This window comes from Pituophis catenifer, unplaced genomic scaffold, assembly GCF_029215685.1.
Source record: "Pituophis catenifer annectens isolate HBS135680 unplaced genomic scaffold, rPitCat1.0.hap2 SCAF_2, whole genome shotgun sequence".
NCBI classification, from domain to species: domain Eukaryota; kingdom Metazoa; phylum Chordata; class Lepidosauria; order Squamata; family Colubridae; genus Pituophis; species Pituophis catenifer.
The window spans coordinates 131,800,259-131,822,971 of NW_027256882.1; the positions used below are offsets into that span (position 1 = coordinate 131,800,259).

General features: G+C 43.8%; 1 protein-coding gene across 1 annotated transcript in view; it reads left to right on the forward strand.

Moving 5' to 3' along the window:
* RNF157 (ring finger protein 157) overlaps positions 1–22,713 on the forward strand; it is a 104,930-nt gene that overhangs the window by 60,251 nt on the left and 21,966 nt on the right. Inside the window, exons 3-6 of the mRNA XM_070937547.1 lie at positions 10,990–11,078; positions 17,222–17,368; positions 20,645–20,762; positions 21,125–21,191. Coding sequence (XP_070793648.1) covers positions 10,990–11,078; positions 17,222–17,368; positions 20,645–20,762; positions 21,125–21,191 — 421 coding nt within the window. The remainder of the gene's footprint in view (positions 1–10,989; positions 11,079–17,221; positions 17,369–20,644; positions 20,763–21,124; positions 21,192–22,713) is intronic.

Consider the following 22,713-nt stretch of genomic DNA (forward strand, 5'->3'; position numbering starts at 1 on the left):
CCATTTTACAATGCTTTTTCTTTTCCTGATAAGTAACTGCAATGCTTGGAAAATACCGTTTTCAGTATGTTTAAAAATATATCACTGTGTTCTATATGTAAAATGTAATTGCAGAAAACATGTCCTGTATTTCTGGAGAGACTTTCTTAAGGCTACCATATCTAAATTGCAGAAATCCAGAATGACCACTAGAGGTGTCTGTGGAGTATAAAAAACACCTAACTTGTTGCTGCCATCTAGTGACTCTTTTGGATTTGTGTGGCGTTTGTCTTTCCAATCTTGTAGAACCCGGCTTGTGAGAACTTTTCCTGAGCGCTGCTCCCACAATCAATAGCTGGGTAACTTCCTCATATTCCGACAGGAACTGACTGAAAAACATTCTAATTCTTCCTCCTTGACCACGCCCACAATCCCATGATCCCCCAGTCTTTCACTCAGTTCCTGACAGGACTGACGTGTATTTTCTTCCTCTGAGTATAGGATACTGTAATTTACTGTTTCTTGCTAGGTTCGTTTAGCGTTTTAATTTATTTTTGATTATTGGATTTTTCGGAGAGAGCAGAAGACTTATTGCTGCAGAACGCATGGTGTGTCTGGGGCTCCAGGCCGCCCACGCTTCAGTGCTTGGCGCTGTGAGCAGCCGCTGGAGTTCTGTTCCCTTCGGGGCGGATCCGGACACATTTCAATAGACGCCGGTGGTTGTGACAGGCTTCAGAAGCAGCCACCACCATTTCTCATTGCTCTTGCGTAGTGGGTGGCTCCGGAGCGGCAGCACGGTCTTCGTACATGCTCTGAGGTTTGTGGATGACAGCGGCGGCGGATTAGCGGCGGCCAGGTCAGACCTCCCTTGACGCCGTTTATTCTGTAGCCTGGGATAGCTTTGGCTTGCTGGCTTCGCTGCGGTCGCCATCTTAGCAGACCTTCGGGCCGCCAATTTGAAGCGTCTACCGCGTGCGGTCGCCATATTTGGACATCTGCTGGTGGCCGCCATTTTGGTCACGGTTTGAGTTGCGGCCGCCATTTTGGAGCGCCCACTGTTGGAGGCCGCCATTTTGGACTGTCTATTGTCTGCGGCCACCATTTTGTGTCATCCACTATTTGCGGCCGCCATTATTTGGACTCATTTTGCCTCAGCCTACCTTTTAGAGCCCTTTTCTGTCGTGGCCGCAGCATCCTTCACCAGTTGCTCGCAACTCGGACTGAACCTTGGAGGGCGTCTGCTCCTAGTGATTGACTTTATTCCTGAGCCTCGTTAGGGGATGGTGCGCCTCACTGCTGCGTCATTCGTTCTGACTCGCCCCTTTCGTCAGACCTTGAGCCTGAGGCTAGTCCACCTCACAGATCCATCAAATACCACAAAGTGGCGTCGGGGAAGCAGTCTGATTTGTCCAGCCGCAAACCCCACCAGACTAGGGCGGCATCAGGGCAGGACAGGGACGCCTTGAGACGTCACGAGGCCCTGGAACGTATTTGCGACAAAGCACAGCAATCTGTTTTTCCTGCCCCGGGATTGGACACTGGCTCCATGCAGGCTACTGCGCCCTCGCCATCTACTTCTTCTTTGTCTCCACAGCCTCCCTCAGATCCGGCTGCTGGCGATTTGGAACAGTCTGGCCAACATTTACTCCTCTCCAAGTGGGTATCTCTGTCTATGCTGGACGTGTCGGGGGTGGGCTTGGCCACCTCCCAGTCATCGCATCACAGATTGCCGGAGGCGATCTTCACGCCGACTGTCGCAGGACTCTGCGCGCAGGAGTCATTACTACCTGGCTCTCACCTTGACTTGCAGTCTATGCTCTCTTCCACCTTGTCTTCTATCCTGGCGACCAGATTGCAGCAAGCAGCAGATTCCACTTCAGACCGTGACCGGACATCACGTTGCCCAGGAACAGCTGATGTCTCGTCCTACCCAGTCACCAAAGCATAGGGACTGGGCCTCCCCTATGGACTCAGACCATGGGGAGGAATGCCTGGGGGATATAGAATTCTCAGAGGATGAGGGTTTGATGCCTGACACCCCATCCTTCACCAGGTTATTCCGCCCCTCGTTTAAATCTCTTCTGCATAAAGCCAGGTTGACAACTAACTTCGGAGCGACCAGTGAAGCTTCGTCTGGGTCGCAGACTGCTACTGGGCCCCATGACGCTCTGTTCAAGGTTGCCAAACAGGAACAGGACTTTATACCTTGTCCTCAGTTATTTTCGGACATTATCCAAACCCCCTGGGGTCAGCCGGGGTCTCTCACCATCCCAAGCAGCCAGGATAAGAAGTTATACTGTGCGGCCCCAGAACTGGAGGACCTCTTGGCTCTCCATACTGTGGATGCCCAGGTCGCTTCTCTGTCTTCCGCCTCAGTCATTTCAACCGATTCTTTGGATGGGCTCAAGGCTGAGGATAGACGGGCGGAGCTGGCTTTTCGCAAGTTGCACCAGGCGGTGGCTTGGGCGATTAAGACGGCGACTGCTACGTCCTTTTTCAATCGAGGGTCCGTCATCTGGTTGAGGCAATTACAGGAACGGCTTCCTCCTGAGGAAACCAGATTGCATCAGAACATAAACAATATTGTTGCGGCCACTGAATACTCGGCTGATGCCTCCTTGAACTCCATAAAGTTTGCTCCGTGAGCACTCGCTTCCACTGTCACATCTTGGAGGCTCTTTTGGCTCCGCCATTGGAAGGCCGATCTCAAAGCGAAGTGGAAGCTGGCGGCGGCGCCATATAAAGCTCCTAACCTCTTTGGGGCAGCCTTGGACCCAGTTCTTGTGGAGGACAAGGACAAACAGAAGGTGCTCCCGTCCTTGTATCGTCGGCCGGAATGCCGCTATACCCCGTATTTGCAACGGCAGCCCTTTTGGACCATCTCAGGGCCCGGCAGGCCCTCGTCTCAGTGAACCACGTACCACGGTGGAGACCATTTTCCGGACAGACACCCTTTCCGTGACTGTGGCAGGACCCAGCAATCAGCCAAACGACCTTTCTGGGGTTCCAGATTCAGATCGTACAAAAGGGGCAAGTGACTTCCGGTCGTCGGGTCCCATTGGCTGTGGCTCCAACTTTTCCGTCGCCAGTGGGCTCGGTCAACCTCGGACTTGTGGGTGCATCACACTGTCTCGTTCGGCCTCTCCATCGAATTCTACGGCCTACCACCAATTCGTTTTGTCCATTGCCCGGTCCCAAACTCCCCTGAACTAAATCTCCTAATGACAACGGAGATTTCCCACCTTTTGGACATCAAGGCCATAGAACGGGTGCCCCTGGACCAGTACCGGACAGGCTTTTATTCGGTCCTCTTCCTGGTCCCCAAGAACTTGGGAGGCTGGAGGGGGATACTAAATTTAAAACACCTGAATCTGTCGGTCTGCTACCGCAGATTCAAAATGCATTCCCTCCGCTCTATCCTAGGGGGCGTGAGGGCGGGGGATCTCCTGCAGTTGGTGGACCTTCGTGAAGTTTACCTGCATATGCCTGTTCATCCCGACCACAGGAAATACCTGAGGTTCGAATACGCCGGTCAACACTTCCAGTATTGTGCGATGCCCTTCAGGCTTTCATCTGTGCCCCGCACGTTTATGAAGCTGGTGGCAGTGGTGGCGGCCACGCTCCGGTCACTCCCAGTGAGAGTTCTATGTTACCTGGACAACATCTTGATCCTCTCATCGCGGGACCAAGCGACAAGGGACTTGGAACTAGTCTTGAGTGTCTTTCAGAATCACGGCTTCTCGATAAATTTTGAGAAAGGTCATCTGGAACCTTCCACGCGCCTTTTACACCTGGGAGCAGTGATAGACTCGGTCAGGGGCCAGATGTTCTTGTCTCCGGACCGGGTTCAGAGCATTGTCGAGCTGAACTATCAGGTCCTTGCCCAAAAGAAGGTTCCCTTGCTGTTCCTTTCCCGCCTCCTGGGGAAGATGATGTCTTGTTTCGATATCGTTCCCTGGGAACGCAGACACTCTTGAGCTCTGCAGTGGTTTCTGCTCCCCTTCCAACGTGTGGGCCATTCCAGCTCAAGCCAAGAGGTGTACCTTCCACACAGATTCGTCTCTCCCTCCGTTGGTGGACATCTCCATCTCTCCTCAAAGGTTGTGACTTTCTGGAGCCGGACAGACTGACTCTAACCTCCGATGCCAGTCTTCAGGGCTGGGGGGCATACCTTCTCAACTTGGTGGCATAGGGTCGTTGGTCGGAGTCCAAACGAAGAAGCAGCATAAACCTTCTCGAGCTGCGAGCAATCAGGCTAGCTCTCATTCACTTCAGTCAGGCGGTGGAGGGTCATCACATCTTGATCCTCACAGACAATATTTCGGCCAAGGCGCACGTGAACCGGGAAGGGGGCACGAGGTCTCGAGCACTGATGTTCGAGGCGGAGAGGCTGTTCGCTTGGGCGGAACGTCATCTCCGTTCAATACAAGCAGACCACATCTCGGGGGTGGCCAACATCCGAGCCGACTGGCTCAGCCGGGAGCAGATCGACCCGGCGGAATGGTAGCTCCATCCGCTTCTGTTTCAGGAACTCACGTCGTGCTTCGGGATTCTGATGGTTGACCTGTTCGCGTCTCCAGCAAACGCTCATCTGCCTCGCTTCGTGTCCCGGTATCCGGACCCGTTAGCAGAGGACACAACGCTCTGAGATGCCCTTGGGCCAAGGGCCTTTTGTATGCGTTCCCGCCGATTCCGCTCATACCTCGTGTCATTCGGAAGCTGCTTGTAGAAAAAGCCAACCTTCTCCTAGTGGCTCCCAACTGGCCTTGGCGGCCATGGTACGCAGACCTCATAGCACTTTCCGTCACAAGCCCCTGGGTAATCCCTCATCATCAGGTCACTCTGTGCCAGGGGGCCATTTCTCATCCAGAGCCTCAGTGGCTCCGGTTGGCCGTCTGGCATTTGAACGGGTCATCTTGAAGAAGGAGAGTTTGTCGGATGGAGTGGTGGGGATGATCCAAGCTGCCAGACGCCCTTCCACCACTCGCATCTATGAGGCTTCTTGGAGAGCTTTCTGCGACTGGTGTTCCCCTCACCATGTGGATCCCACTTCTGCTGCTTTTCAAGACGTCCTCGAATTTCTCCAGGCCGGTTTTGACAAGGGTCTGGCACCTTCCATGTTACATCACCAAACGGCAGCCTTATCCACGGTGATTACGTGTGCACCCTTCCACTCCATTTCCCAGCATCAGGGGTTTCCTACATGGCGCCACGAATTTGTGTCCTCCTACGGTGCACTGCTACCCGTCCTGGGACCTCTCCCTGGTTTTACAGACACTGACATCTCCCCCTTTTGAGCCGCTGGGGTCGGTGGCGCTAAAATTTTTGTCGTTTAAAGTGACCTTCCTCCTGGCTATCACCTCTGCCAGGAGAGTGTCGGAGCTCACATCTCTGTCTGTCAGAAAGGATCTTTGCATTTTTCGTGATAGCACAGTCATTCTATGACTGGACCCTTCTTTTACCCCCAAGGTGAACTCCTGGTTTCAGGAGCTCATCTTGCCAGACTTTTGCCCGTCACCTCATGACCACAGGGAGAAGCGTTGGCATTCGCTTGATGTACGTCAAGCCCTCTGTCACTACATTCGTCGGACTGCCGAGTTTCGCTGGACTGAAGCTCTCCTGGTTTCATTCCATCCTGCTTCTATGGGCCAGAAGATCTCGGCCTCCACGGTTGGTCGGTGGATCTCTATGTATGCCTGTATCTCTATGGCATATGAATTGAACGCTAAGCCACTGCCTGGCAGGATTTTACCACACTCCACCCGTAGCGCGGCCACTTCGGCGGCCTGGGCGACACAGGCTTCGGTGGCAGACATTTGCCAGGCGGCGACCTGGTCATCGGTCATGCCATTCATTCGCCACTACAAGATTGATACTTACGCTTCGGCAGAGGCTTCCTTTGGTCGCCGAGTATTGCAGTGTGTGCATGTGGATGGGGCATCTGGGGGCAGTCAGCCACCCACCCTAGGGGTTTGAGCTTGGGTATATTCCAGCTATGGATTATGGGAGCAGCTCTCAGGAAAATGGACGTTGGCTTACCTGAACGTCCCTTTTCTGGGCGCTGCGACCACAATCCATCCCCACCCTGTTTGTTGCCTTGGTTGTGGCTTCCTGCCCTTATTTCTCCGCTGTGGGTTGGACATGTTGCATTCTTTGCAGTTACCTTTGACTTTTTGTTATGCAGCCTTACCGCGCCTTCGTGAAAGACTGGAGGATCATGGGATTGTGGGCGTGGTCAAGGAGGAAGAATTAGAATGTTTTTCACTTAGTTCCTGTCGGAATATGAGGAAGTTACCCAGCTATGGATTGTGGTCGCAGCGCCCAGAAAAGGGACGTTCAGGTAAGCCAACGTCCGTTCTATGACTTTTTATTTTCTAGAAGAATAAATGCATTTATGAAATAAAGACATTTATAAACCACTTCAACCCCTTTGGGTTCTAAGCAACTTATAATGTATATAATAAATAATAATAATAATAAATATGTAGAAATTATATGTATATAATGTATAATAAAAAAGAACAATCCTAGTAATAAAGTAATAGAAAATAGAACTCCATGTAACAGTAATAAAAACTAAAAATAAACTTACATTCCAGAAGATGGAGTAATAAAACATATACAGGCTCACATAAATTCACTTGAAAGATAGTGTGTGATGGTACTGTGGGCAGGATGCAGGTGGGTCAAGAGGGAAAAAAACACACCTTGTAATCACATTTCAATTTCATGAGTAAGTGTTCCTTTCTGATGTGCTGTGGAAAAGAGAGAACAGAGCAAGCCACAAACATGATAAGAAAGGGTGATGGATAAAAGGCATTTATTCTTAATTTTGATTTAGTGTGGATTTTAGTAAATTCAATTGAAAAAATCAGAAGGTTTTGGTCACTCACATGAATGACTAAAGTCACCACATTCCTCTGTCTCCACAGTCTTGATTCTGGGTAGTTTGCTTGCTTCCTTTCCTTCCAAGCAAACTATATACCTGAAAAAAAATCTCTCTGCTTTATTTCTTGTTACAAGATACTGCAGGTGACTAGCACGAAGCAGAAAACTTTTTCGTTTTTGGACTACAACTCTGGAATACAGGTGGTTAAATAGGGAGTTCTGAGACAGCCAGCAAAGAATCATCACAGGATACACTGCCAGATACTGATCTAAATTAACATTTGCTGGATCAGCAAGCTAAAAATACTCCCTCTCACTCCGCTGGGCACTTTAGTCTATTATAAGAGCAATTGTCAAGGGGTTGGTGGGGGGGAATATAAGAACATAAAGGGATTGCTGGCAACTTGCCCTTTCTCTTTACAATGTGCTGAATCTAGGTGCAGATGTGGTTTGCATTACTCTCAGTTACAGGCTGTAGTGGAAGCATCCTGGACAGACATGCATGTGCCCACAAATGGGGATGGAGATTACGTGCCCCAAAAGGCATGTCTGCAAAGTCACAGAGAATGCAAAGAAAATGAGAATCTCATCTAAAAATAAGTCTTCTACCTGTTTTTACCATTCCATCTTGAAAGGCACATTTTAGAGTCCTGGTCTAGGGCTTTCAAAGAAATAAATGCTTCCCTACTTTCGCTTCCAAAGTATTTTAATTTTTTTATTATATAAAATACAAAGGAGAGAAGAAAAAAATAGGAAATTAAGGGAAGGAAAGGGAGTGGGGGAAAGGGGGTGTGAGATACAAGGGGAAGGAGAATGGTTCCTTACTTTCGTAGCTCATCTGCTGCTGATAATTACAAGTTGTCCTCAACTCATTTAGTGACCGTTCAAAGTTACAATGGCACTGAACAAAGTGATTTATGACCATTTTTCACAGTTACGCCTTTGCAGCATCTCCATGGTCATGTGATCAAAATTCAGAGGCTTGGCAACTGGTTTATGACAGTCGCAATGTCCCCAGGACATGTGATCACCTTTTGCAACCTTCTGACAAGCAAAGTCAATGGGGGATTTAACAACTGAGTTACTAACTTAATAACTTCAATGATTCATTTAACAATTGTGGCAAGAAATGTTGTAAAATGGGGCAAAACTCACTTAACAAATGTCTCACTTGACAACAGAAATTTAAGACTCAATTGTGGTCATAAGTTGAGGACTACCTATATTCTGATATTAAAGCTAGGTTTGAACCTTTGCCCTTAATTTGTCTCCTACCTCCTTTTTATCTTGACTCACCCTAAATGTCTACAGAGTGACCACCATCTTGATTTTTTTTGAGTCTGTAGCTCTATTAGTGAAAGTAAATCTCTCTTGCCCCTCTTCCCTTCCGTGCTTTCTTCTCTACGAGGGGCCTGGTGTATCCAGCAGTCCAGTGGTGGAATTCAATTTTTTTTACTACTGGTTCTGTGGCCGAGGCTTGGTGGGCGTGGTGTGGTGGGTGTGGTGTGGCAGGGGAAGGATACTGCAAAATTTCCATTCCCACCTCACTCCAGGGGAAGGATACTGCAAAATCCCCATTCCCACCCCACTCCAGGGGAAAGATATTGCAAAATCTACATTCCCACCCCACTCTGGGACCAGCCAGAGGTTGTATTTGCCAGTTCTCCAAACTACTCAAAATTTCCACTACCAGTTCTCCAGAATCTATTGGAACCTGCTGAATAGCACCCCTGCAACAGTCCCAACTGGAACTACTGTGCAAGTCATTGTGCACACTCTGAGCCCTGCTCCCGGAGCCTTAGCAACAACCAGAGAAAAAAAATAGTGCGGTGAGAGGTGCTTCCAAGAATTGGAAGAGCACAATTTTGTAAAGCTTGGGGTCAGTCTTGGCCTTTGGATGCTGAGGTGAACCATAAAAAGGTGATGGGGCCAGTACAAGAATTCCATTCAATTTACATTTACTTTTGATTAAATGTAATAAAGATTTCAATCCAGGCTTAATTTTATAATTATCCTGTTCACAAGTATTTTAAAAAATTCAATAGCAACTTTTGGAAATAGCAACTTTCTGAGAGTCACATCAAAAGCTTTGGGGGCTGTGCATGATCCAGGGAGAACCTAGTGGTAAATCTGTGCTTTAAGATCTTTGGTCTGGGAGATGACATGTGTATTCATGGATGTAAATGCATACCGACAGATATGTATTTACACACGCAAGCAACTTGGTGTGTGTAAAGGTTTGGCCTTGCATAATGCATTTCTATTAGGGACCCTTGGGTTTACATACAGATCTGAATTTCAAGGCAGAATGTTTCACATAGTTGCAGAAGAAGGATGTTACTGACTTCAGCACCCTTCACAATATGATGTCATCTTTGTTTCATTGAGAATAAGTCAAAGGACAGATGGGAGAAAAGGCATCCAAAAAAGAGTACTTCAAAGAACACTTCATTTGGAAGGTCTTTTCCAACTCTGTTATACTGTTATTCTGAGTACAGTGAACTGGAAATATATTTACATGGCAACATCACCTTGCAAAGTCCTAGAAAAGTGGAATTGAGCCAGAGCAATAGCTTATTGCTGGGGAATTATTGTGTGCTGCAATAAAATATTGTGTACAGATTTGCTATGCTATGTTGTGTCAATCAGAATAGAAGTGGAAGGTAGAGGTGGGATTCACTTACCTTCCCTGCCGGTTTGCAAATCTGAGCGTGCATGCACACTTGTTTTGCTCACACGCACCACCTCTACGCATGTGCAGGCCTTCTGTGCATGTGCAGTAGTCACGCATTATGTCCGGGCGGGTGGGCAGAGCCTCCCGTAGTCACCGCTTCTGGTTCACGTGATCTGGAGAGAACCAGCTGAATTCCACCACTGGTGAAAAGGACCTTGGAGGTCTTCTAGTCCAACCCCCTGCTCAAGCAGGAGACCCTAACCATTTCAGGTGGCTGTCCAGTCTCTTCTTAAAAATCTTCAGTGATGAAGCACCTTCTGAAGGAAAGCTGTTCCACTGGTTAATTGTCCTCACTATTAGCAAGTTTCTCCTTAATTCCAGATTACTTCTTTCCTTGATTAGTTTCCATCCATTGTTTCTTGTCCTGCCCTCTGGTGCAGGAAAGAAAATAAATAAATCCTCTTTGTGGCAGTCTCTCAAATACTGAAATACTGCTATCATGTCCCCCCTAGTCCTTCTTTTCTCTAGACTAGCCAAACCTAAATCCTGCAACCGTTCTTCATATGTTTTAGTCTCCAGGCCTTTAATCATCTTAGTTGCTCTTCTCTGCACTTTTTCCAAAGTCTCAACATCTTTTTTGTAATGTGGTGACCAAAACTGGATGCGGTATTCCAGGTGAGGCCTTACTAAGTCTCTATAAAGCGGTACTAATACTTCACATGATTTTGATTCTGTGCTTCTGTTTATACACCCAAGGATTGTGTTTGTGTTTAGTCCTTAGAAAACAACTCTCACGGGTAGAAGTTATGTTGTGATGGTGCAGTGCTGTTTTTGTCATTTTACTTGATCCTTCCTGCATGCTGAATTGCAGAATTCAGAAAAAAGCCCAAAGCTAATTGAGCTGTGGGCCATAATGCAGTACATATTGATATCTTTTGGGAGGTCATCTGTCATTAATTCTCAAAAGTCAGGAACAGATGTTTAGGCTAAACAAGTAGTCCTCAACCTATGGCCGCAATTGAGCCAAAAATTTCTGTTGCTAAGTGAGACATTTGTTAAGTGAGTTTTACACCTTTCTTGCCATAGTTGTTAAGTTAGTAACATGGTTGTTAAGTGAATCTGGCTTTCCCTTTGATTTTGCTTGTCAGAAGGTTACAAAAAGTGATCTCATGACACTGCAACCTTCATAAATATGAATCAGTTGTCAAGCTTCTGAATTTTGATCACATGGCCATAAAGATGCTGCAATGGTCATAAGAGTCAAAAATGATCATAAGTCACTTTCAGTGCAGTTGTAATTTCAAACAATCACTAAATCACTGTTGTAAGTTGAGGACTACCTGTATTGCTTAGGCATGAAGATTCATTTATTCACTGCAGTTCAAGTCTCATAGTGTGACTTATATTCCAACATCTAAACCTTGCATTTCCTCTTGTGTTCTGTTTAGTTTCCATATGCAGCACCTCCTCCCCAGGAGCCAGTGAAAACATTGAGGAGCCTGATCAACATCCGCAAAGATACACTGCGTTTAGTCAAGTAAGTCGGTGATTTCAGAACAGGGATTTGTTCTGCACTTTGAACCTTTAACTCAATCAAAGCAGGAAAAAAATACCCCAACAAAGAGAACTGCCTAGCATTAAGATGACTTAGTGAATGGGACTTCCTGTGGCTTAAGGCTTTTTGAAGGGAACTTGTTTGCTTGAACGGGCTTGCCTAGGAGCCGCAGAAGAGAATACAAAGTTAGACCAGACAGGGATGTGATGGGGTAACTACAGATTTGCCATTCTCCAGTCCAGCCTTTCTCAGCCTTGTTTTTCCAGATGTAAATCCCATAATTCCAAGCCACCTTGGTTGTGCTAACTGGGAATTCAAAGAATTATCACTTCAGCACTTCTCAAAGGCCCAAGTTGGAAAAGCTAATCCAGGTCAACATTGCTTTCCAAGAATTTTATCTCCCCAACTTAGCTTTTTATGGCTCTTGTGGGTAAAATCACAAGGAAGTGACCTGGGACCTTCTACAGGAAAAGCAAAACATAAATTGGCAAAGATTTCTTGGCCTAATTAACTGTAAACATTGATATGTGTATAAATTTAAATGCATTGCTGTACCAAATTCCCTTATCTAGTACAATAGCATGGCTGATGTACAGTATATGATGGCATGCCCTTTTAGCTATTTCTCTAGAACAATGCTGCGCCTCCTCTATTTAGATGACTTGGGGCTATTTTTTTTTTTTTTTACTTTCCAAATTTGGTTTAAGAAAAAAAAAACATAGAATTATAGAGCCAAAAGGTACCTTGGAGATCTGCTAGTTCAACTCCTGCCCAAGGCAGGAGACTTTATACCATTTCAAACAAATAGTTGTCCAATCTTTTTTGAAAACCTCCTGTGATGGAGCATCCATAACTCTGTGAGACAAGCTGTTTCACTGACCAATTGTTCTCACTGTCCAGAGGGAGTTTCAGGTTGGATCTCCCTCTGATAAGGTTCCACCCATTGCTCCTTATCCTGCCCTTGGGTGTTTTGGAGAATAAATCGATCCCCTCTTCCCTGTTATAACCCTTCATCTAAATGGCTATCATGTCACCTCTAAGTCTTCTTTTTGTTAGGATAAGCATTCCTAGTTCCCTTAGATGTTCATTGTATGATTTAGCCTCCAGAACCTCTTGTCACCTTTGTTGCTCTTTTCTGCATTCATTCTAGAACCTCATCATCTTTTTTGTGTTGTGGTGACCAAAACTGTAAAAAGTATTCCATGCAAGGCCTTATTAGTGCAATATAGAGCAGTACTATCACTTCTTGTGATCTTGATTCTAACCCTCTGTTGATGCAATTTAGGATTGCATTGGCTTTTTTGCCAGCTGCAACACACCGCTGGCTCATACTTAAGTGGTGGTCCACTAGGAGACCTAGATCCCTTTCACAGTTATTATCGTTGAGCCAGGTATTGCCTATTTTGTACTTGTACGTTTGGTTTTTCCTGCCTAAGTGCAGGATCTTACTTTTCTCACTACTGAATTGCATCTTGTTGGATAGACCCAATGCTCAAATCTGTCAAGATCCTTCTGAATCTTGAGTCATCTTCCAAAGTGTTATTAATTCCCCCCAGCTTGTTGTCATCTCCCAATTTGATGAGCACTCCTTCAGTCTCCTCATTTTGGTCATTTATGAAAATGTTAAAGAACACTGAGCCGAATACAGAACTTTGAGGTACCCCACTGTATGCTTCCTTCCATGAGACATAGTTCCATTGAAGACTATACATTAAGTGCGGTTGATGAAGCAATTGCAAATCCATCTGCTGATGGTACTGTCTGTCCCACATTGTTCTATCTAAGAAGTAGGCTATGGTCTACTTTATCATATGCCTTATTGAGGCCTAAGTATACTATATCCATAGCATTTCCTTGGTACACTAATTTAGTCACTTTATCAAAGAAGGCAATAAGGTTTGTTTGACATGATCTGCTTTTAACAAACCCATGCTGGCTTCTAGTAATCACCTTATTTATTTTTAGTTCATTCTTGTCCTGTTTACCCATTGCTTGATTATCTTTTCCAAAAATTTCCCAGGTGTTGATGTTAAGCTGGTCTATATAGTTTCCTGAATCCACTTTTCCTCCCTTTTGAAATATTGGAACCACATCTTTTCCAGTCCTCTGGCAGTTTCCCAGGAGTCTGATTTGTTCAGTTGCCTATGCCTGCATTATGGTGAATTCTAGTATGACATGGTCACTCTCCCCCAAGTTTCTACAACTCTACTCTGTCAACCACTTCATCCCTACTAATAAGAATTAACTCCAAGGTAGCTGACCTTCTAATTCCCTCCTCGACTTTTGAATGAAAAAATTGTCAGCTAGACATCTGAGGAATCTCTTCAATCTCCAACTTGCTGCTGTTTCCCAGTTGATATCAGGATAGTTAAAGTCCCCCATTATAATAGTGGTGTGTTTCCTGCACATCTCAGCCATACTGAGCCAACTGTAGTATATACCTATAGCAATGTCATTTCTTTTTCCTCCAATATTCCTTCAAATACTTTCAAGAAGGCTTTCATCCGTAATATTGTGTATTTCTGTAGAAATATAGTAATTCTTTACATACAGTGTGACAATATCTTTGCAGCTTTTAGATGCAGTTATATCAATAGCCTAGAACACAAATATGTTAGCAGAAGCAAGCTTCCCTCTGACACATATTTATGTGAACCAGTTCTTGTCCTCTTCCAATTGTACTTGTGATTTAAAATGTTGAAGCTTCTTCCTAGCTCTCATCCGACATGAAAATCAATTAGCAGAAATCCCCATCTTTGTGGATTTCTTTAATTGGGAGGTCTAGCTACTCAATCTCATAGGCCAGCTGCTAATTGAGAGTGTCCTGTGTTTTAGGACTCTTGAAAGTTGGGTGGTATTTTTTGAACTTGACTTCAAAAAGTAAAGTGAGAATTAGCTCTGAATAACTACCGTATTATGTACAGATGTTGCCTGTTGGAAGCAGTCCATACGCTCTTGTGCAGCAGGGCGTATCCGCATGCAGCTCTTCAAGATTAACATGGAGATTAAGTGTGAACAATTCTGGGGAAGAATTTCTACAAGTGTTGTGTAAAATGATTTGATCAGCTTCTTGTCTCTTTTTGGTCTTTATCTTCCCCGTCTGGCTTTCCGGATAACTACAGGTGACAATAGGATTTAAATAAAGTTGAATTCATTTTTGTTGCTAGGCTGGGATTAGAGGGGAATCAGTGCTAACAGTATAGATCTGCGTGGAGGAGGGGAGAACTTCCTTAGTGGTCAATGCTCCTCACTTCAGTCCTGAGAACTAAATTGTTGGATTCTGGACAGCATAACAGCAATTATGAGCAAGTCTCAGTATAAGATTTTTTTCTACCAAGTTAATATGCCTTGATTTTGATTGCTAACTGCTCTCTATAGTCTTCCCCCCCCCCTCCGATCTAGAACTTGCATACGGTTCTACATGCAAATGCATTCAGAAATTAAGTGTGTTTGAAGTATGACCTAAAACAGGCATCCTTGCAGTGGATGGAAGCCATTTATAATGTTTCTCTGTAAATGCATTGCCATGTATCCCTTTGTGTTTACTCTGTTTTTGCAAACACGTCTGTGTTTGTCTCCTGAGAATCTAATCAATAGGCAAAGATGTAAAACATGCAAGCAAGGCCTTCGTTGATACTTGTTGTTTTCATCCTGCAATTCAGCAGTGTCAGTTTTCATTAAATCAGGTGGATAATCTTCAACTGTCACTTTCTCGGCAACGACCTGGAAGAATTTTATTATGCTAATGGACTAGCTTTCTGTTTTTGTATTCTTGTCCTTTATCTCTTCTACTCTCATACTCATACTCGAGAGTCAGTGATTCTGGACAAAAGCTGTTCCTGTAATAACCTGGGACTTCAGTGTTTTTGCAGAATTGGTTTAGCACATGGCTGTCAAACTTGATCATGTCATGTGACATATTGTGACAATTTTTTTTGCCTTTGCAGAGCTGGGGTGGGCATGGCCTGTGTGTGACACATCTGGCCTGTGGGCCGCCAGTTTGACAGGCCTGGTTTAGCACTTATGGTGTTATTCCGTTCCCTTATAATCATTGGTGGCAATGTGAAAAGTCTGGCTGCAGGTAGTTCAGTCTTCATGGGAAGTGACTAATGTGCTGATGTTCCTCACTCCCATCCACCCCAATCATAGTAGAGCCCAGCAAAGGAAGAGAACACATAATGTTGTCCTTAAAAGAAAAGGAAATTTGGAAAACTACTGAGATAATTGGTAATCATAGGTAATGTGATGGAGGGGTCCTTGATGGACCGTAACTTTATCTCTTTTACAATCTACTAGAACAAATGAGCCTCACGAGCAGTTTACACTAAACTGTTTTTATTTACATAAAATAAAACAAGGTCTATTCAAAAAGAATATTAGATGTCATTCTCTTTCTTAAGAGTCCTGTCAGCTCTCTGGTGTAATCGCTCTATGCAACTGGAGTTCAGGCTTTTCTTCCTCAGAAGGAAGAGGCTTTAGTGACTTCAGCTCTGCCTCTGATCCCGAACCTAAAATGTCTGCTGGCAAGCATCTCCTTTTATACTGTCACAGTGGCAGTTAGGGGAGGGCATAGAAAAGCCCGGGAGATTCAAAGCCAGGAGCTGCTCTCTGATTGGCTTATTTAATTGTCTAAGTCAAAGGCCATTAATAGGCACAGCAACTGTGAGGGAATTTTTCTCTCACAGGTAACGCTGGTGTTCTCTCATACTGCCAAATAGCAGATTAATGTGTATATTAAAAAGATACAATAAAAATATTTGGATTATTTATTGAGAAGAAGTATTATTTATTGGAAGAGGGTTGCATAGAGTACTTTGCTAGAAGGCAGAGGGGCATGAAAACTGGCTGGGTGACTTTGGGCCAAACATTCTATCTCAGCCCAATCCATCTGACAAGATTGTAGTTGTAGGGAGACGAGGCGAACCCAGGTATGTTTGCCGCCTTGAATTATTTATAAAAATAATAAAGGTGGGACAATAAATAAATAAATGTAGCCAATAGGTATAAATATTAGCTGAAGTAAGCAATATAGTCACATATTTTCCTACCAAATCTCAGTATTGTGATTTCAACACATACTTCTAGAAGTATGGAAACAGCACATATGAATATTAAAGGCCTCCTTATATTTGCAACAATCACAGGTCTAGTGAGCTCTTTTCAGTTTTTATTAGGAAGCTTCTTAGCTCTAGGAGATGCTGAACCTTCCTTGAACTCCCTGTACTTTCTGCATACAAAATAATATACTCTGCTGCTGATCTATGAGCTCAGTGTCAGAGAACAGCCTCTTAATCTACCACTAGATATTTCTTCTGTAATAAAAAAAAAATGGACAAATCCTGGAATGTATAGGGGGAAAAATACCAACAAAAGCTTTAGGTACAGAAACTCTTGGTGTAGTCATCTAAAACCTGTGCCAGTCCTGAATTCAAGAACCCTTTACTCTTTACTTGCTTTACCCAAGTATGTCCCAATAAAGATAGTGAGATAGTAGTTCAAGAAAAGGCAATACCATTTCTTATGGTTATGGTCTAGAGCAACGGCCCCCAACCTTTTGAGCTCCAGGGACCAGTTCCGTGGAGAGAGGTTTTTCCGTGGACCAAAAGAGGCATCTGGTGTTGCCTGCATCTTGCAGATGGGACTTTGTTTGTTTGTGTGGGCCGATTTCTGGCATGCTGCAGATCGATGCCAGTCCATGGACTGGAGGTTGGGGACCCCTGGTCTAGAACCATATTTCTCATATTTCTAAGAAACCAGAGGCAATTGCTGACAATAGTAATAGCACTTAGATTTATATATCGCTTCCCAGTGCTTTATAGCCTTCTCTAAGCAGTTTACAGAGTCAGCATATTGCCCCCAATAATCTGGGTCCTCATTTTACCCACCTTGGAAGGATGGAAGGCTGAATCAACCTTGAGCCAGTCAGGATCGAACTCCTGGCAGTGAACTGAATTAGCCTACAATACTGCATTCTAACATGTACAATCATACCGTAGCAACTTCCAACCAGGTACCTTCCAGATTTATTGGGATGGTTACTCCTAGAAGTCCCCAAATCACTCCTTAAAAAGTTGGATCTTCAGCATTTGTACAAAATATATGGTTACTTTGTTCTGCTCTGTTAGATGCACAGAGGAAGTGAAGACTCCAGGCGAGGAAGTCAGCAAAGCAAAAGTCCAGTACAACGTGGAGTTCACATTTGATACAGATGCACGGGTGGCCATAACCATTTATTATCAAGCCACTGAAGAATTTCAGAATGGAGTGGTGAGGTAAATCAAAGGCGAACTGGGAAAAGGGATCACCTCATAGCTATTGTTGCTCATTGTTAGGAGGAAAAGTGGACAGGGCTGTCTGTTCAGGGAACTGCAAATTTGTAATCAAGATATATGTCAGCATTCCAGAAATCCCCTCAACTCTTAAGTAAAAACTCTGAAGCAAGCATTTTTCAAAGTTCTATTTACTAGAATAGGTAAACTGACACATCTGGGAAAACCCGAATCGGAGAGGTCAGGGTTTCCCTCAGTAAACCAACCCCCCCAAACCATCCCTCACTCCTCAGTCGATCACATGCTCCACTCACCATCCGTCCCATCTCGAGACGGCACTCCGACCACTCCTTCTCCAGATGCAGGATATGCCTCACGTTGACTGGAAGAATGCTATTATGTCTAAAGACAATCCCTCTACTAAATCCCCCCTCCAACTTTCCCACACGTGAGAAGGTGGCAGCATGGAAGCTTCCGGCCTAATATGGCTTCCAAAGCTGACAATATATCCATGTAAAATGCTGTGATGACCTCTGCTGTTTTATATCCAGTAAGTAGAGGGCTAGAGTATCTACTGTAGGAATGCAGGTAACTCCACAGCTAATTGCCTCCTAGCATCAAGTTGTAGAAGAGGTGGGGATAGAGGGTGCCAGATTTAAATTTCATTGGATATAAGAAAGGACTGTACCCGTGTGTTGATAGAAGGTAGAATTAGGTGCTTCAAGCAGCTTCTTCCTAAATATGTAATAGAGTTTGATCACGCCTGGTGGGTTCACAATCTAGGTAGCTTTCCACCAAATTCAGCTCAAGGAGATTGATGTATGTGAGGTAAGAAGCCTGGTCCTATTAACTTCCATTTTGATGTGTGATATTTGAAAAGAGTGCCTTTACATGCGATCACAACATCATTTTTATTTTGGACATATTTATAGGGAATTTCTAGGTTCAGAAATTGTGGTGAATGAATGGAGTTTGAAAAATGTAAAAATTGGCAGCAGAATGGATAGGCACTATCATCCTCTTAAAAATACATGCTGGCTAAATGCATGGAAGATGCCTGAATGCCCCTTGTTGTCTTTTATCCATTAGAAGAATATTACCTTACAGAGTTCTGAGAAGTGAGTTCTTTCTAGCACGCTGATCATCATTGCCAAAAAAAAAGTAAGAAAGCAAGAAAGAAAAAGTCTTGCTTTAATATAACATGAAATTATAGGTGTGAATGGAATCTGCCATTCTATGAAGCCAGCACTTCCAATCACAATGATGGCATGCTCTTGTAAAGGAAATGCATTTTTCTCAGCATTAAAATACTGCAGATTGAATCAAAGTGAAAATGATATTATTTTCTAAGAGCACTCCTTTGAGAAACATATTTTAACTCATGACGAGCAGCTGCACATTAGGGAAAATTAATCCATATGCCAAGAACCAGACAGGTTTTAAAAATTCCCAATATGTTTTGGATATATGGCATAAAGTAAAGCAGCTCTATAATATCTTAAATCAACAATTATATATAAAAAATTAGAATTAACTTTACCTAATCAGAGTGGCAAGTGTGCATTTGCTTGTTTGTATCTGTGCACATACACATACATACATGTAATATGCACACCACACATATCATAAAGAAAAATGAAAATAATTTCAGAAGGAAAATAATACTGTTAAGGACACTCCTCCCCCCAAAAATTAAGATACTGAAAAGTACAGTGTGGAAAATAAAGGCAGTTATAGTATACAAAATCCAGCAGTGTACAGCAACCAAAATATTCTACCATTGGTAGTTAATTACCACTTGCACACAGCTGGTAGGTAACTGTCTAACAAAGCCTGGGGCATTAACACTGTGTTCCAGTATTGGGTAAAGAAATGAGATAAGGACCCATCAGATATGCTAGGAAGCCCAGCCTCAAAAGGACTTCACATTTAGATTTATCCTTTAAAAAAAATCTTACAAAAAGTAAGTCAGTTTATCTCTCTCTTTTGTTTCTATTCTGTGTTTTCTGTGTTGTTACTTCTACTATAATAAGGGCTTTAGCAAGGGACTTGCCGCCACCCTCCCTGGATCTTTGATAGGAAACTGGGCACAAAATTCACGTAAGTGACTCACATGGACAGCTAAGATGAGTACATGGAGAAAGGGGAGACAGGCATCAGGCTCAGAAATAGAAAAGATTATACAGCTGAAAGAACAACTGCAGATAACCTAGTTATTGCTTATTGTCTTATCTCTTTGGAAAATTGGAATGCTAGAGAAGAAATCAGCTAAGTAGAGGTTAATGGCCCCATTTGAAAAGGTGATCTCCAAGGTTCTTGCAACCAATATGTGCCTGAATCGTAACTTCATGCTTTTCTGCCTTGTGGCATGGCAGAATTTAGCCTAAAATGGCTTTTGAGGACCATATGCACCGTGAATTGGTTTGTAATACATCACTGCAGCTTCTAAAAACAGTTGTGGAAGTGTTCATGGAAGCCAGCTTAAACTGAAATATGCTGATGTTACAAAGATGCAAATGACAGTCTCCTAATCAATCAGCATAGCTGGAAAACAAACAAAGGCTGCAGGTTGGATGGCCCTGAAAATAGGACCTCAGATGACTATTTTTCATTTGAGAAATTGATATTCTAATAAACATGATAGTAGCAAATTAAAGGGGAAGTAACACAAAAATGGAAATATGATATTGATACCATGCCTGAAAGAAGAGCTCTTTTCTTGGTGATATCTGCATTAGTTATATTAGTTTATGATAGCCAGTTTGGTGAAGTGGTTAAAAGTGCTGGTTAGAAGTTATGAGATTGAGTTCTAGTCTCGTCTTAGGCCCAGAAGACAGTTGAGTGACTTTGGGCCAGACATTCTCTCTCAGCCCTAGGAAGAAAGAATTGGCAAGCTATTTCTGAAAAACGTTGCTAAGAAAATTCCAGAGACTTGTTTTTGTAACCACCAAGAATCAAGATTAACTGAAAGGCCAATAACAACATTAATTGTTTAGGGGTGAATTTTTTTTACACATCTTTCAGTGGCTTAGGGATTCTTCAGAGCGGCATTGCAATTAAAATGATAAAACAACTGTATCAATAAAATATATTACAGGCAAGCAGAAATGATATATAACTTTATGGCTAGAACAAGAAAATTTTTGAGTCAGTCAGAAGGTGGCTTTAAATGTTGTCTGAAGATGATGTTCCATATCTTGGAAGGCTCCCTACTAGGTTAGGAAGATAAGAGCATTGTGTGGGGTTGTTCACTCTGGGTTATCCAATTTTTTCTTATAGTTATATACCCAAGGAGAGCAGTTTACACTCTGAGACTGTCCATTATAAGCGAGGTGTATGCCAGCAGTTCTGTTTGCCTTCCCATAGTATTGATCCCTCAGAATGGGCTGAAGAAGAGGTAAGACAGAAGCATGCTTCAAAGAAATTAATAGTGAGAAATTACTTTTTTGATCAATTATCCTATTAGATTCATATTTCATCAGGGCCTGTGCATGCTGCACAAAATAAAGATTTTTATCGGGGAACAGAATATACTGTATGTTACATCTACTGTATGTTTGTCTTTTTAAAAAGCAGAATGTTTCCAGACATTTCTTTCTAAATGAGGATTTCCCCAGGGTGCCTGCATTTATAGTATTGCACACCTGTGGTAATGCTTGCTGGGCACATGAGTGGATTACTATAATTCTACTGATGCTACCGGTATTTTACTCTCTAAGATCACTTGCCTTTTTACCTCAGGCCTCTCATTCTTTGCAGCTGAGCTTTGATCTGGACCGTGAAATTTATCCCATGGTGGTTCTTGCAGTGGTAGATGAGGGAGATGGTAAGGATGCTCTTAAGGTTCACATTCATGCTTTATTTATTTGTTTATTCTATTCAGTATATAGTTTACTTTCTGTTCAAAGAAATGGTGACAAGGAAGGTTTTTTTAAAAAAATTAGAAAATTAAAATTGAAAATTTAATCCCTGAGCAAAAGCCTGGTAAAGAAGATACATCTTTACACACTGACTTAATTTTGGGAGATGTTGGACAAGGGATGTATTTCCTTTGGATGTATTTCATTGTCTGGGAGCATGGAAAAGAAGACTTAGGAATGCAGAGTCTTTTATTCCAGAACTTTCTGCCCAGTCCTCATGTTTTGGGGTTGCTCAATCCACTAATCTGCCTGTTGCAACATATGAGATCTCTTCTTGCAATCCCTGGAATGTATCAGAATATTCTGGGGTAGACAATTTTGTACCACTAGAGTACACACACACACACACACACACACACACACACACACACACACACACGGGTGAGCTTCAAAAATTTTAGCAAGGGGTTCTCTGCCTTGTTGCTGGGTGGGTGTGGGCATGGCCTAGTTGGCCTTCTGCACCAGGTCGGTGGGACGTTTTTGCCCTTCACGGACTCTGGAGGCTGTATCTGAGCCTCTGGGAGGGTGAAAATGGCCTCCCCATGCTCTGGTGGCCCTCTGGAGGACTTGTTTCTGTCCTTCCCAAATTTCCTGTAGGCCCGCTTTTCGCCCTCCCCGAGCCTCCACACACACCCTGCACTTATCTGCATCCAAATCAGGTCGCATGGGGACTCCGGGGAGAGGAGAGGAGGGGTGGGCAGGGCCAGCCAGGAGTGGGATTTGGGGGTTATTTATTATTTATTATTTATTTATTTTATTTATTTATTATTTTTTTATTTATGTAATTTATATGCCGCCCTTCTCCCGAAGGACTCAGGGCGGCTTACAAAGAACAGAACAAAAATTACATAAACATTAAAAATCCAATTAAAAATTGATTAAAATTATTTAAAATCACCCCTGCGGATCAGCCCATTTGATGAAAGAGCCATGTCTTCAATTTGCGGCGGAAGGAGAGGAGGTCAGGGGCTGTCCTAAGGCCGGTGGGCAGCCCATTCCAGAGGGTCGGCGCTCCCACAAAGAATGGTCTCCCCCTAGGGGCCGCCAGACGACATAGTCTGGCTGATGGCACCTTGAGGAGGCCCGCTCTATGGGAGCGCACAGGACGATGGAAGGATGGCAGGAGATGATCCTGCAAGTACCCCGGGCCTAAGCCATGTTCTCTGAACTGCACAGAATCTTAGCTAGAGGTTCTCCCAAACCCTTGCGAACCCCCAGCAACCCACCTCTGCACACACACATGCACACGCACACACATGCAAACACACCCTGTGTGCCAGATAGGTGGTCTTCTCCTGAGGGTCTTAATGGCAAGAGAATTATTTTGGATTTTTAAATTTATCACAACTTGTGACCGTTGCATCTGATATTCAGTGGAATTTTAAAAGTACAGACATAATAGGATTTCTGTATTTTTTGCAGGCTAGC